The 16,252-nt window shown below is 34.2% G+C and overlaps 2 protein-coding genes across 2 annotated transcripts; one reads left to right on the top strand and one right to left on the bottom strand.

Moving 5' to 3' along the window:
- The first annotated feature begins 508 nt into the window (after window positions 1-508).
- On the top strand, window positions 509-1,481 carry LOC120163126 (heat shock protein 82-like). The gene is made up of 4 exons (XM_039173129.1): window positions 509-554; window positions 660-877; window positions 1,011-1,209; window positions 1,363-1,481. Exons 1-4 carry the CDS (start codon window positions 509-511, stop codon window positions 1,479-1,481), a joined length of 582 nt encoding a protein of 193 aa, XP_039029060.1.
- Window positions 1,482-1,799: 318 nt separating this feature from the next.
- Window positions 1,800-3,713, bottom strand: LOC120162985 (40S ribosomal protein S10-1-like). Its single transcript, XM_039173023.1, has 5 exons — window positions 3,594-3,713; window positions 3,454-3,501; window positions 2,870-3,145; window positions 2,629-2,755; window positions 1,800-2,019 (listed from the first exon to the last, which is right to left on the bottom strand). Exons 3-5 carry the CDS (start codon window positions 3,061-3,063, stop codon window positions 1,936-1,938), a joined length of 405 nt encoding a protein of 134 aa, XP_039028954.1. The 5' UTR covers window positions 3,064-3,145; window positions 3,454-3,501; window positions 3,594-3,713; the 3' UTR covers window positions 1,800-1,935.
- Between the last annotated feature and the right edge of the window lie 12,539 nt (window positions 3,714-16,252).

The following is a 16,252-nucleotide window of genomic DNA, read 5'->3' as shown; positions in this document are numbered from 1 at the left end:
TTAGTCGATAAAAATGCATCAAATAGTTTACTATGGAGATGATTCAAATTTGATACCCTTGTAAAAGGGTCCAAGATCTAACCATTAAATCAAGCTTAATAGTTGTTATATAATTTATAAAAGTAATATTTAACTGAAATTAGTTATATATATTTTATAAAAATATTTTAATTCTAAGCTACTAAAACTTAACTAATATAGCTTCTGGATTGTACTTGATCCTACATTATTTATTTTGCACAACCCAAGGATGTAAAACCATAACAGGGCAGGTTATAACAGCAAATTACAGTTACAAAACTACAATTACAACAGTAAATTATAGCATTTCAGTTAACAACAGTTGGATGAAACTAAAATATGGGTTGTTTTATGCTATCGATTTTCAATCTTTAGATGTGAGGTGAGATCATTTTAGTTCATACTATCATTTGAGTGTCTGGCCGATAAGAGCAAACTCGATGCTCAACCAGAGCTTTTCATTAGGCTCGTACCAGACAAGGTTAACATGATCCTCTCGATCATTGACGGTGGTATCGGCATGTCTAAAGCAGGTAACTGGCATTTGTATTTTTCCAAGATTCTATTGACGTTATTGTCATCTGAAGAGATGCATGTTTTGTTTTGTTTTTTGCTTGAACTTTGCTATTTTTACGAAGATTTGGTGAATAACTTGGGCTCAATTGCATGGTCTAGAACCAAGGAATTATGGAGGCTGCAGTTAATCAATTCGGTGTCGGTTTCTACTCCGCTTATTTTGGTCGCTGAGAAAGTCATTGAGACCACAATGCACAATGCTGATGAACAGACATCTAGGAATCCCCAAGTTGGCTCCTTCACTGTGACCAGGGATGTTAATGGAGATCAGTTCGGTAGGGTTTCAAATTACCCTTTTCCTCAAAGAAGATCAGGTAAACATTTATAACCCATTTTTAGAATTTAAAAGATTTGATCATGTACATTTGTATTCTTTACTAATAGTTGGAAAATTGTCTATTTAGATGGAGTAGTTGGAGGAAAGGAGGATCAGGGACCTTGTGAAGAAGCACTATGAGTGCATTAGCTATCTAATTTACCTCTGGATTGAGACAACTGAGAAAGAGATTAGTGATGACGAAGATGGTGAGCTTGAGAAAGAGGAAGGAGATGTTGAAGATTTGACGAGAAGACTAAATCTAGGAAGAAGATCAAGGAAATGCGACATGAATGGCAACTCATCAACAAGCCCAGGCCTTGAGGGACAACGGCATGAGCTCTTACATGTCTAGCATGAAAACAATGGAGATCAACTCTGATAATGGAAGAGCTTAGGAAGAGAGCGGAGCCCGATAACTAATCTTGTGTTGCTGCTGTTTGAGACAGCTCTTTTGGCATCTGAGTTCAGCCTTGATGATCTGAACAGATTCACTGCTATGATTCAGAGAACGTTGAAGTTGGGTTTGAGTATCGACAAGGATGAGAACAGTGGTGGACTGCGGTGATGATGCTGAGGGAAGCGATACGGGAGTATATATACTGGTCCATTTGTTGGTCAATCTTCAGCTTTGTTAAATCCAATAGCTGCTTCTCTCGTTTGTTTTCTTTGTCCGCATTAAAACAACTAAAAGAAATGCTGTACTTCGTTTATCATAGTTTGGGTTTTTAGTATTTGATGGAATAGTTTCAAATCTTAAGTTAAAATTCCGTGAAAAAATAAAAGCAACAATCTTAAGTATACATGGTTTTATAAAACTATTTGTTTTCCTCTGGAAGAACGGAAAGGAAAAAATTGAAGTAAAAAGCGAGCAGAGACGGTTCCATTCCACAAAACTCGACATAAAATTGTAAGTTTTATAAGTTCCACATTGAACCAAGGCTAAAACAGTACGCTAACAAAGCATTAGTTCTAAGGTTCCTTCAATACTATGTTTCAAACCAACAGGTAAAAAAAATGGTTCAAGCAAAACCAGAACCAGAACCAGATGGAGCTGCACTATAGCCTCCACCTCCACGACCAAAGGCAGGCCTTCCACCGGAACCCTGCACAACAAAAGCAAAGAAGCAGAATCATAAATGCATGCGATAATTAGTAACAGTACCAAGTGCAAGTGAGATTGGGCATTAGTCAAAACAAGGACTTCACCACAAGTTCTACATAACACAAAAATGGAGTTAGCCTCCCTAAATAAGGAAAGCTCTGAGGTTGTACTTAAAAACTGCTATCGCCATTAAGTAAAATATTATAAAGATTGCCGGTGAGTGACATGTCTGAATGCTCAATCTTTACCAATATAAGCAAAATGAATTCCATTCTGAAATTGTTTGTAAACTCGCTTGACCTTGTATCCAAACAATCATCTAAGTTCTAAATCCCTCAATAATATACAAAGGGGATCATTGGAAGAATTTTAAGTCAGTATGAGAACAAACAACGTTTATCAAGCTAGAGCCTAAAATTAAGCACTAATTAAGATACTCTTGAATGCTTTCATTGTATAAATTTAACATACAACTAAAGCAGTAAGAAAACCTTAATTTTACATTAATTTCATTGTATAATTTATTATCGAACTGTATCGATAATAACATAAAAGTAAGTTGAATCGATCTAATCCATTAACACAGACCAAATTCAAAATGTAAAATTACCCTGAACGATGGTTGGAAGTCTGCAGGGGCACCTCCCTTGTCACCACCAAAGTCACCCCCACGAGGTCCTCCACGGTACCCATCTCTGTCACCAAACCTTGGACGGTCCCCTTCAAAGCGAGGACCCCTAAAATTGAGACGAGCAAGACTTCATTAACAACCACAAACAAACTAAAAGAGGAAAAGATCAAATTTAAACAAATCAGGGGAAGAGGGTATCAAGCCCTCATAGATGCATTACCGGGGGCGATCGCCGGGTGGGCCACCTAGCCTACCAGGGGGCTTTGCAGATTTCTTTAGAGTAGCAGGCACAATTTCTGATGGAAGATTAAGGTAAGTTCTGAGAAACTCAATTCCATCATTAGTAAGGTACCAATAGTAGTGCATCCAAGCAAAAGTCTCGCGGACATATTCCTTGGACTTGAAGCTCTGCATAAGTTTAATGACCTGCAAATTTGGCACATCGATCTCGGGGTGCTTTGCAAGATTGTAATCCTTTTTGCATAGCAAACTCCCTCTATAAAATCACAAACAATTTTCAATGAGAAACACAACACAATCATCTGCTGAGATCTCGGCTTTGAGGTATAAAAATAAACACGGACGGAACTAAAAAAAATCTAACTATTTTAAATGCTTCAAAGCAGAATAAATATAAAATAAAAGCTCACTTTATTTTCCCATCAACAACAAAAGACATAGGACTAGTCACAATGAATCAAAATTAAGCTAAAGTTTCTCAAGGGATCAAGCAATTAAGAAACGAAAAATTAGTAACGTTTCACATTAACAAATTACAAGAAAAATTGAGAAAGTGATGCGCACCTTGAAAAAGGTTTTGGAGATTTCTCTACGGTTCTTCTCTGGAATAATCTGACCAAAGAAACAAAGTACAACTTCAATGGTGTAGATAAGTATATTATTAGTACATCTGTATAAGGAAAGAGATGTAGAAAAATAGGCACCATGGCTGCCAAGTGAAGGAGAACAGGCGCGGGCAGACCGTTTCGGTTTTCTCTTGCAGAAAGCAAAGAAGCAGCGGCAGCTTTGAAACCCTAGAGAAATGGTGTTGATTTAATATCGGGGGAAATCGTTTGTGTGGATCTAGGGCTGAGAAAAAAAATCGACCCAGCCGATTTATGAAATATAAATTTAAAAAATGTGATTATTTTAATTAAATTTATTTTTATAATTGTTTTTGTTTTTCATAATAAAAACAAGATTTTTATCTTTCAAATAATGAATAAATTAAAAAAGCTATACATAAAACATCACCTTAATATTTTATTATATAAGAATTATTAATTATTTTTAATTAAAAAATAAAATAAATTTTAAAATTATCTATCTAAAAAATTATAAAAAAAATTTATCAAATAGGTGTGAAAAACTTAAAACTAGTTCATTCTAGTAAAATAAATTGAAAACCAAAATAAAATTAATATAGAAAAAAAATTGAGAATTGAATTGAATTGAATTAAAATGAATGATTTAAAAAATCTATTAAAATTAATTAGGATAAACTACACATTTAGTATCTAAACTATCAGTTTTGATCCATTTAGTACCTAAACTTTCAAAATTTTCTTTTCAAAACCATACCTTACATTTAGTTTTTTGGTCCATTTTAGTACCTCACCATTAAAAACATAACAACAAGCTCTATGGCCTCCACATCAATGTAATACCCCAAACATCGGTTCAGTGACTACAGTGTAATAATTTAATATTTTAGTGGTTTAAATTGAATAAATTAAAAGTTCAAGGACTAATTTTAGGATTTGTGTCTAGGATTTATAGCAAAGATGGAAGAGTGGAAGGACATTACGATATTTTTGCAGGAAATGAATTTAAAATTCATTTAAAGGATATTTTAAGCATGTGGGCATAGAGATAGTGAAAAGAAAATATGGAAGCATTTTATCTTCTTCTTCTTCTTTTCCCCGTGACTTCATTTCTAAGGTAAGATATGTTTCAAGTTGGTTGTTTCTTTAATTTGTGGGTTTGTTTTAAAGCTTTGAGTGGTATATAAGATTAAGGAAACTTAAAGATGAAGAAACTAAGTGATTAAGGAATTATTAGTGAATTAGTAAAATGAGTTTTTAAGTGAATGGATGAAATTTGGTTAGTAATTGGATTCAAAAAGCATATTTGACTTGTCAATGGTGTGAATAAGATTTGAAGTCTTAGAAATGATTGATAACATGTTTGAATATTTGGTATGAATTTTAGTTTTAAGTGTTCCATAGAGAATTGGAAGTTAAAAGGGTAATTAATGGATACAAGTTAGTGTAAATTAACAGGTTTAAGGGTTTGATTGGAGCTAAAAGCTTAAGATTTAAGTGAAGTGTGGGAAAATTTCAAATTGATTAAGTAAAATCTGGGTAAGGGTATTGGTACTGAAAGAACAGTACCGATACTATAGGGTTAAATTGAAAGACATGGTATGAATAAGATGAACAATATCGATACTGATTGAAGTAGTATCGATACCAAAGGTAAGGTATCGATACTGTAAGTAAGGATAAAGTAACAGCCCCAACCCGTACCCGAACAGAATACGAGTCTGAGGTGTCACATTGACTTTTCAAACTTTGACTCTTGACCAAAATTCAAAGAAAATTTAAAACTTTCATTAAAATAATAGCAGTTTATTGACATAAATTGACCCCAATAACCAAAAATCGATCAGAGCATCTTTAACTTAATCAACTAGTACATGCCAAATATATTCAAATTAACCAAACCATTTAAATCATCTATTTCTGATCTGAAATTTGTAAGGGAGTTGCTAACCTGTCTTGCTCCTCTTCGCTTCTCTTATTGCTTCTTTAACCTACGTGTGAAACAATCACACGCTAAGCCGATGACTTAGTGAGGCATTAAATTATAAAAGAACTCTAACTAATCACACAAGCATGAACATACAATCTTATAATACCTTATCAAAACGATATAACATTATATATATATATATATAACATATACATATCACACATTATTTTAAATCTCTAACCTTTGTTCACTATTATTATTAACATTATATTTATAATTATATCCTCTTATATATCCATTTTTACTCAACGTATCATTCAATTAACCAAGCAATACTGACATCATCATAAATCATATCAGATTATCTAATAAGCAATACATGCATACATATAAATCATCACTAGTCACTATCATTTAATCACATAACATATATACTTAACCTATACATCTCATGTCCTTGCTATTAAATTTATCATATCACAACATATATTTGTTATTTTCTCTTGATTAGCCCATGTACATACGTGAGAACTATTGATATGTGAGTCTCTAGAGGTTGTGCACTAATGCTGTCACCACAGCTCGTATAAATGCACCGAAGTGCCACGTAGAATTGCACCGGAGTGCCACATAGAATTGCACCGTAGTGCCATATAATAATGTCCATAAGGACCACATATCATTCCTTAAGAATCATATACATATGCCAAGGATCAAGTATGTGTCTCCAAAAGACCTCACACATGTTCCAAAGAATACATATATGTCCCGAAGGACCATATATCATTCCTTAAGAATCATATAAACATACTAGGGATCAAGTATGTGTCTCACCTGACTTCACACATGTTCCAAAGAATAAATATATGTCCCGAAGGACCACATAGACCCTCGACTCTTTGCATGCCAATTATACCTCTAGCTCTCAAGACACATAACATGGGTATTAATATTTATGTTTGTCCCATATTCACACATTCGTATCAAATAGACATATAATCATAGCTTCTTGTCACACAGATCGTGTAATATCCTCGTAGAGTCTCATATCTCATTATCATATATATTTGTATTCACATAGACCAAAAAGTCATATAGATCACTTTCACATAAATATTATACTTTCATGTACTCACACATTTCTTGTCACATGTCTTATATTTTATGATCATATAACCATGTAACTTTGTTGAGTTAATCGATTGAAGAATATGGCCAAGAGGGGGGTGAATTGACAATAAAAATTTTGGTGGAAGCTTTTGCAGAAAAATTGAAAGAAATTTGCACAGCGATTTAGAGTGGTTCGACTTTCTCAACCAAAGTCTACGTCCACTACCTTAGCTATCCACACTAAGGATTTTCCACAAATTCACTAATTTGTCTTTCTTTTGAGGACAAAGAGTAACCTTAAAAACCCACAAGAATTATACCCCAAATTCTTGAGAACACTCTCTCCCAAAGAGAACAATACAAATTTACAAACTTACAAGGAAATCCTCACAAGGTAGATTGTTTGCACAATTCTAGAACAAAGAAAAGAACACTCAAGAATGAATACAATTGAGCACAATAAGTGTTCTTGAAAGCAAAATGAATATTGAATGAAAAATAGGCTTGAAATGCTCAAACTTGAGGTTTGATGCTTTCTCTTTGATTCTCTCTTGATTCTAGTTGCTTGATGTTTCTTGTTATTGATCAGTGGCATCTAATCTTGCTTAAATACACCTTGAATCACTTCTGAACGTTGGGGATGATTAGAGAAGATAATATAGCCGTTTCAGTGTGAAAACAATTAATAAAACAATTTGGAGCGTGGGGGAATCGGTACCCCCTATGGGGAATCGGTTCCCTAAGTGTAAAATTCAAATATTTTGACCGTTATACAAGAGGGAATCGGTACCCCCTGGGGGAGGGGGAATCGGTTCCCTCCGAGCATACTGGAATTCTCGGAGCCAAACCATTCAGGGGGGAATCGGTACCCCATTGGGGGGAATTGGTTCCCTCTTAGCAATCTGGAATTTTTTGGCTTTGAAATGGTTCGAAATACTTTGTAAAATTATTTTGAAGTTGTTTTAAGATTAAAACTTAATTTTACACTTGAGTAAGGATTAAAAATGATTTTTGAAAGATTTAGAGTAATGTTTTGATAATCGAATAATTATATCGAATATACTTAGAAAATCATTTGGAAAATCTTAAAATTCATTTATCTTATTTGTTATATCGAAATATCAAATGTTTTCAACAATCTCCCCATTTTTATATAACAAAACATTTTAGTAATTTTAAGATTTTGAAATCAAGTTTTGAATTACTCCCCTTACTCTAACACTTCTCCTATTTTAAAAAATCTCCATTTTAAAACTTTGAACACTTCTAACACTTCTCCCATTTAAAACATTGAACACTTCTCCCATTTAAAACATTGAACACTTCTCCCCCTTTTTGTTAAATCAAAAAAGATTCGTAAAAGATTTTAAACAAGGTTTTTGAAATATAGCCAATTATATATAGTTTAAGCTGCTAAGATCACAATCAAGAGAAACGTTAGCCATTAGTTTCATAATCAATATTCATAATTAATGTGACATGGCAAAATTGGTCATATTGCTAAAATTATTTAAATGATGCAATAATGAAATCACACCAAATGTATAATTCACATCGTCCATAAATCCAAACAAATTCAAAATTAATCAATCCACAAATTCAAACATTCGAAAATATTCAAAATGTTAAAACAATAAGTTTGGAGTTCAAAACAGAACATAGAATCACATATCTGGATCAGGAGGAGGAAAACGAGCTCGCATAGTGGCCATTTCTTGAGAGAGTTCATTAATACGCGCTTTGGTTGCTTCATTGTTTGCACGCATCTCCCGAAGAATTTCTAATTGTTGAGCTCCCATTGTGGATAAATGGGACTCTATAGAACTAAAGCGTGAATCCATGGTCGCATATCGAAAATCAAATGTCTCCATAAATGATTGAAAATATGGAGGCATTTGATGCGTGTGTTGTGCTTGCTCCTCGGGCTGCTCCTCGAGATGTTCAGGCTCATCACCGGCTTCATCGCTGTCTAGCATTAATTGCTCAAGCTCGGGATCGTCATCAGCTTCTGGTGGAGCTCGTGAAGAACTTGCTCCTGGAGTATTTGCAGAAGATCGAATCCATTCACCGGTTTCCTTATCCTTAATCCATCCCGCTCTCGTTAAGGAAAGAAGATTAATTTGTTTCTTAAGGGGAAAAACGACATTTAGACCGACTCTAAGCCTAGCTTTGGAAAGCAGATTACTCAAAATGCAACCGTAAACTAGAGATGAACATAGTTTCTTGTTAGGAACAAGGTTTACGGTTTCAACAATTTCAGCAAAAATGATCTGAGATAGGTTTATTTTAATACTGTTTTCAAAACAATGTAACCACCAAAGATCCAAGGCTCTAAGAGTAGAATAACGACCTCCGGATGGTCAAACCACCAAGAAATCATTAAATGAAGAAAACGTTCATGAAGGTCTAAGACGCTTGCACTATCCCTTTTATAACGAGATACTAAGATTTGTTTTTCATTTGAAATACCATCGTTATCTAATCCTAATGCCTTGGCTATGTAATCCGAGTTAATATGTAAGAATTGTCCTAGGAGGTAGGAACGAACTTCTATGGTTTCGGTTTCAGCTCGGTTTTAATACAAACGGCATTGGAATAAAATATACGAACAAGTTGGTGGTAGACAATGGGTTCAAGATCAAAAAGTTTATCAAATTTCCACTCTTGTAAAAGAGGAAGATATTTAAAATTAATATCTAACATAGCTTGACGAGAAGGAATACGTTCTTCCCGGATTTTGTAAGAGTCGAAATATTGATAATACCAAAAACGATGATTTCTAGGACCAGGATGATTGAAGCACGAATATTGGATAGTCAAATTAGGATCAATGGGATTAGGATTAGGAATTGGATTTTGAGGAATAGGAGGAGGATTTGGTTGACGGTGTGAGCGACTAGATGATGACCTAGCACGTTTAGGATTGGACATGATTTAGGAAATCGGAATAGAATGAATAACCTACAATTTAGAAAACACATGTATGCAATTCAATCAATCCCAAAACTCAATTGAGTCCTCAATATTTCAAGGTTCTCTAATTCAATCCTAATGGGCAAGTTTTGAAAACTATTGAAAAATAAGATTTTTGAAAAACAATATAGTTTTCATAACAACAACATAATTCAATCAAAACACAATAATTTGAAAATCAATTTTTTTTTATTTTGAAAATTTAAAAATTTTGTAAAATTCTTGTGTTTTTGATGAAATTAGTTGTAATATCTAGTTTCTAATAACTAAACAATCAATGCAAGATCACTATTTCTACCTAGAACTAATTAAAACTAGTCTTATGTTCAAATCAATGAAATAAAGAGTTTAGAAAATTTACCTTGAAATATGAGATTGAGTGGATTTTGATGTTGTTTGCACGATTTTAATGATGATAGCAAGTTTAGAAGATGATATTTGAAGAGAATTCTGATTAAATTGATGATTTGAGGCAAGAATGGAGATAGGTAGAGAGTTGAGAGGGAACGTCGGAAGGAATGAGAGAATAAGGTTTTGAGATTTTAAGGGTTCTGCCTGTGTTAAAATCCAGAACCCCAGGGGGTATCGATTCCCCTGTGGGGGGTAATCGGTTTCCCTTCAAAGGGGCGATCGATTCCCTCATGGGGGGATCGATTCCCTCTCCACCAAAATGCTAAAATCCGATTTTAAACACAGAAAATGCTAAATTAATTTTCTCTAGTGGTATTGGAAACTCATATATTGAAAATTAATCATATTCAAACAATCTAATTTTCATCAAGAATATAAACTCCCCTTAATAGCAACGAATGCAATAAAAATTATATTATAAGCAACATTTATAAAACTAAAAATTTTCTAAGTGAAGATATGTTAGTCAAACCTAATTCTCCTAAGCGTCCAAAATCTTTCTTGTCTAAGGTTTTGTAAAGATATCCGCTAATTGGTGCAAAGTATCAACAAATTCTAGAACTACATATTCCTTAGTGACATGGTCTCTAATGAAGTGATGTCTTATTTCAATGTGCTTAGTTCTAGAGTGTTGGATGGGATTTTTAGTGAGACAATAGCACTAGTATTGTCACACTTGATAGGAATGGTACCAACTCATTCCATAATCAAAAAGTGTTGTTTCATCCATAAACTTGTGCACAACAACTACCAGCTGAAATGTATTCGGCTTCAGTAGTAGATAATGCAACACAATTTTGTTTCTTTGAAAACCAAGAAATCATCATATTTCCAAGGAATTGGCAAGTACCGGAGGTGTTTTTCCTATCTAATTTGCATCCTCCATAATCCGCATCATAAAAAGCATGCAAGCTAAAGCTAGAGTCTCTAGGATACCAAAGTCCTAAACTAGGAGTGTCTTTAAGGTATCTAAAGATTCTCTTAACAGCTAGTAAATGTGATTCCTTAGGGCATGATTGAAATCTAGCACATAAGCAAACACTAAACATAATGTCCGGTCTACTTGCAGTTAGATAAAGTAGAGATCCAATCATTGACCTATATAATTTAACATCTACATATTTACCTCCTTTATCTAAGTCAAACTTTGTTGAAGAGCTCATTAGAGTGTCATGAGGTTTACCATTTTCCAGTCCAAACTTTTTGAGCATATCTTTGACGTACTTAGGTTGATTGATGAAGATGCCATCTTTTCTTTGCTTGATTTGGAGTCCTAAGAAAAATGAGAGCTCCCCCATCATGCTCATCTCAAACTCACTTTGCATTAGCTTAGAAATTCTTGGCAAAGAATATCATTAGTAGAACCAATATTATATCATCAACATAAATTTGAACTACTAATAAATCTTTACCTTTATGCTTTAAAAACAATGTAGTGTCAACCTTCCCTTTTGAAAAACCTTTTTCAATTAAAAAATTTGACAATCTTTCATACCAAGCTCTAGAAGCTTGTTTTAAACCATAAAGAGCTTTTGTCAATTTAAGAACATGGTCCGAAAATTTTGAATCTTCAAAACCTGGAGGTTATTCCACAAACACTTCTTCCTTTATAAAACCATTTAAAAATGCACTTTTAACATCCATTTGATATAATTTAAATTCATGAAAACATGCAAATGCTAATAACATTCTAATTGCTTCCATTCTAGCTACGAGAGCGTATGTTTCATCATAGTCTATGCCCTCTTCTTGAGTATACCCTTGAGCAACAAGTCTAGCCTTGTTTCTCACTATATTACCACTATCATCAAGCTTATTCCTAAATACCCATCTAGTACCTACAGTAGATTTATTACTAGGCCTTTCAAATAATGTCCATACTTTACTTCTCTCAAATTGATTTAACTCTTCTTCCATAGCCATAATCCAATGTTCATCATTTAATGCTTCTTTAATATTCTTAGGCTCTACGCATGAGATAAATGCAACATAATTACAAATATTTCTAAGAGAAGATCGACTTGTTACCCCTTTGGATGGATCACCTATAATTTCACCATCCTTGACATAGTTGTACACTCTTGGATAAGATACTTCCTTTTTCTTCAATGGTTGGATTCTCAAGAGGATCACGAGTTTCCTTATTTTTCGTTTCTTCCTTTGATGATGGTTCTCCAACGTCATGTTTAACGTCATTTGTATTAATAACACCGACATCATCAGTCACACAAGAATCCTTTCTCGGAAGGGGATTATCATCGAAAACAACATGTATAGACTCTTCAACAACTAAAGTTCTTTTATTAAATACTCGATAATCTTTAGAATTTAAAGAATAACCCAGAAAAATTCCTTCATCACTTTTAGCATCAAATTTGCCAAGGTTTTCTTTAGCGTTGTTTACAGGTGTTGAAAAATTATGGCTAATACCATTAGAATTACAAAACTCAATAAATCCAAGATTTTCAAATTCAGTGCCATGATTACTCCTAACACTAGTTATAGAGTAACCATTTTCATTTTGGATTATTTTTGAAAATGTGTTGAAATATTCTAATGCTTCATCTTTAGTACTTAAAAATAGAACCCAAGTATATCTAGAATAGTCATCTACCAAGACAAATGCATATTGTTTTCCACCCAAGCTAGTAGTCCTAGTTGGCCCAAAAAGATCTATATAGATCAATTGTAATACTCTACTAGTTGATACGTCATTAATGGATTTAAAAGAAACTCGCTTTTGTTTTCCTTTAGCACAAGCATCACAGATTTTATCATTATCAAATTTAAGCATAGGCAACCCTCTTACTAGGTCTCCTTGAATTAACCGTTGCAAAACACTCATACTAGCATGTCCTAGTCTCCTATGCCATAACCAACTATCATGCTCATCCTTAGCAACTAGGCATAAATTAGTCATATCAATAGAATCTAAATGCACTATGTATATGTTTCTTATTCTATGACCAACAAGCATAATCTGATTAGATACAATGTCAATGATTTTACAACCATTAATTTCAAATAAGACATTGAATCCTTTATCGTATAATTGACTAATACTCAATAGATTATGCTTTAATCCATTCACATACAAAACATTTTTAATTTGTATGGAAGAGGTATTACCTATTGTCCCAATACCTTCAATGTGACCTTTTGAATTGTCTCCAAAAGTCACTTCTCCTCCATTTTTGGCGTTAAGCTCAATGAATCGGCTTTTGTCTCTGGTCATGTGTCTTGAGCATCCACTATCAAGGTACCATGAGTTTGGATTTGTTTCCCGTGCCTTGTAGCAATGCTCCTTTTCCTTGGAATCATCCCCGAATGCCATCAAGCACAAGTTTGCTACTTCTTGTTCCTCTTAATCAGAACCTTCTTCATCGCTCCATGTAGCCACATGAGCCTTGTGCTTATTCTTTGATTGACCCTTTCTCTTCAGTTATGGGTAATCATATTTGACATGCCCTGGCTTTTTGCATTCATAACAAATGATCGAGTCCTTCTCTTTTGGTTCATTTTTGAGGCCTTCATTTCGTTTGAATTTCCTTCCTCGGTAAGGTCTCATCATTTTTCTGAATCGTTTGGCAAACAATGCCATTTTCTCGTCATCGTCATCTTCATCCGAATCACTCTCATCTTTTGTGGATTTGAGAGAAACTCCAATGTTTTTCTTCTTATCCTTCTCCTTTGGTTTTTCTTCAATCTTATCAAGGTCCACCTCATCTTCAAGCATCATTTCATGAGTGAGGAGTGAACCGATTAGCTCTTCAAGAGTTAAGGATGTTAGATCCTTAGACTTGATGATTGTCATCTTCTTTGATTGCCATGATTTTGGGAGGGAGTAAACTAACTTCCTCACAAGCTTTTCATTTGAAATGATCTCTCCATATGATTTGAGACCATTGACAATCGTTTCTATCGTCATAGCTTGATATCTTCACTTGGGAAATTTTCATAGCTATGCGTTAGAATACTAATTTTAGATTTCTTTACCTCATCGGTAGCTTCATGAGTGACTTTAAGTTTGTCCCATATTTCTTTAGCGGTTGTACAAGATGAAACTCTTTCGTATTCATCTGGTCCAAGAGCACAAAATATGATATGGATGGCTTTGGAGTTGAGCTGGAATATTCTCGTCTCTCATTCACTCCACAATCTTGGATGAGTAAGAGGCTTGATGTATCATTCTTCTATTGCATTCCATGCTCCCATGTCACTTGCTTGAATGAAGTACATCATTCTAGTCTTCCAATAGGCATAGTTAGCCACATTGAAGAAAGGAGGCTTGGTTGATGGGCATCGAAACGAGACCGGAGTCGAAGTTTGATGTAATGCCATTGATGACTTTAATTATCGATGTAACTCTTCCCGAATCGACTCAAGAGGCGATTAAACCTTCAAATGAGTTAGGATCTGATACCAATTGTTGAGTTAATCGATTGACGAATATGGCCAAGAGGGGGGTGAATTGGCAATAAAAATTTTGGTAGAAGCTTTTGCAGAAAAATTGAAAGAAATTTGCACAGCGATTCAGAGTGGTTCGACTTTCTCAACCAAAGTCTACGTCCACTACCTTAGCTATCCACACTAAGTATTTTCACAAATTCACAAATTTATCTTTCTTTTGAGGACAAAGAGTAACCTTACAAACCCTCAAGAATTATACCCCAAATTCTTGAGAACACTCTCTCCCAAAGAGAACAATACAAATTTACAAACTTACAAGGAAATCCTCACAAGGTAGATTGTTTGCACAATTTTAGAACAAAGAAAAGAACACTCAAGAATGAATACAATTGAGTACAATAAGTGTTCTTGAAAGTAAAATGAATATTGAATGAAAAATAGGCTTGAAATGCTCAAACTCGAGGTTTGATGCTTTCTCTTTGATTCTCTCTTGATTCTAGTTGCTTGATGTTTCTTGTTATTAATCAGTGGCATCTAAGCTTCCTTAAATACACCTTGAATCACTTCTGAACGTTGGGGATGATTAGAGAAGATAATATAGCCGTTTTAGTGTGAAAACAATTAACAAAACAGTTTGGAGCGTGGGGGGAATCGGTACCCCCTATGGGGAATCGGTTCCCTAAGTGTAAAATTCAAATATTTCGACCGTTATACAAGGGGGAATTGGTACTCCCTAGGGGGAATCGGTTCCCTCCGTGCATACTGGAATTCTCGGAGCCAAACCATTCAGGGGGAATCGGTTCCCTCTTAGCAATCTGGAATTTTTGGCTTTGAAATGGTTCGAAATACTTTGTAAAATTATTTTGAAGTTGTTTTAAGATTAAAACTTAATTTTACACTTGGGTAAGGATTAAAAATGATTTTTGAAAGATTTAGAGTAATGTTTTGATATTCGAATAATTATATCGAATATACTTAGAAAATCATTTGGAAAATCTTAAAATTCATTTATCTTAATTTGTTATATCGAAATATCAAAATGTTTTCAACAATCTCCCCCTTTTTGATATAACAAAACATTTTAGTAATTTTATGATTTTGAAATCAAGTTTTGAAATTACTCCCCCTTACTCTAACACTTCTCCTATTTTAAAACATCTCCCATTTTAAAACTTTGAACACTTCTAACACTTCTCCCATTTAAAACATTGAACACTTCTCCCCCTTTTTGTTAAATCAAAAAAGATTCGTAAAAGATTTTAAACAAGGTTTTTGAAATCATATAGCCAATTATATATAGTTTAAGCTGCTAAGATCACAAGCAAGAGAAACGTTAGCCATTAGTTTCATAATCAATATTCATAATTAATGTGACATGGCAAAATTGGTCATATTGCTAAAATTATTTAAATGATGCAATAATGAATAAATCACACCAAATCTATAAGTTCACATCATCCATAAATCCAAACAAATTCAAAATTAATCAATCCACAAATTCAAACATTCCAAAATATTCAAAATGTTAAAACGATAAGTTGGAGTTCAAAGCAGAACATAGAATCACATATCCGGATCAGGAGGAGGAAAACGAGCTCGCATAGCGGCCATTTCGTGAGAGAGTTCATTAATACGCGCGTTGGTTGCTTCATTGTTTGCACGCATCTCCCGAAGTATTTCTAATTTTTGAGCTCCCATTATGGATAAATGAGACTCTATAGAAGTAAAGCGCGAATCCATGGTCGCATATCGAAAATCGAATGTCTCCATAAAGGATTGAAAATATGGAGGCTTTTGATGCGTGTGTTGTGCTTGCTCCTCGGGCTGCTTCTTGGGATGTTCAGGCTCATCTCGGCTTCATCGATGTCTAGCATTAATTGCTCAAGCTTGGGATCGCCATCAGCTTCTGCTGAAGCTCGTGAAGAAATAGCTCCCGGAGTATTTG

The sequence above is a fragment of the Hibiscus syriacus genome, unplaced genomic scaffold, assembly GCF_006381635.1.
Source record: "Hibiscus syriacus cultivar Baekdansim isolate YM2019G1 unplaced genomic scaffold, ASM638163v2 tig00111427_pilon, whole genome shotgun sequence".
Taxonomy (NCBI): domain Eukaryota; kingdom Viridiplantae; phylum Streptophyta; class Magnoliopsida; order Malvales; family Malvaceae; genus Hibiscus; species Hibiscus syriacus.
This window is presented reverse-complemented; position numbering and strand designations above follow the sequence as displayed.

What these genes read in the sequence shown, in the direction of transcription:
- LOC120162985 (XM_039173023.1), bottom strand. Translation starts at nt 3,063, where the DNA reads ATGCAGAGCTTCAAGTCCAAGGAATATGTCCGCGAGACTTTTGCTTGG. An exon ending in CCACCCGGCGATCGCCCCCG is followed by an intron (nt 2,756 to 2,869) that starts GTAATGCATCTA and finishes TCTCAATTTTAG; the next exon opens with GGGTCCTCGCTTTGAAGGGG. An exon ending in ACTTCCAACCATCGTTCAGG is followed by an intron (nt 2,020 to 2,628) that starts GTAATTTTACAT and finishes TTTGTTGTGCAG; the next exon opens with GGTTCCGGTGGAAGGCCTGC.
- LOC120163126 (XM_039173129.1), top strand. Translation starts at nt 509, where the DNA reads ATGATCCTCTCGATCATTGACGGTGGTATCGGCATGTCTAAAGCAG. An exon ending in ATGGAGATCAGTTCGGTAGG is followed by an intron (nt 878 to 1,010) that starts GTTTCAAATTAC and finishes TAGATGGAGTAG; the next exon opens with TTGGAGGAAAGGAGGATCAG. An exon ending in AAGGAAATGCGACATGAATG is followed by an intron (nt 1,210 to 1,362) that starts GCAACTCATCAA and finishes TGTTTGAGACAG; the next exon opens with CTCTTTTGGCATCTGAGTTC.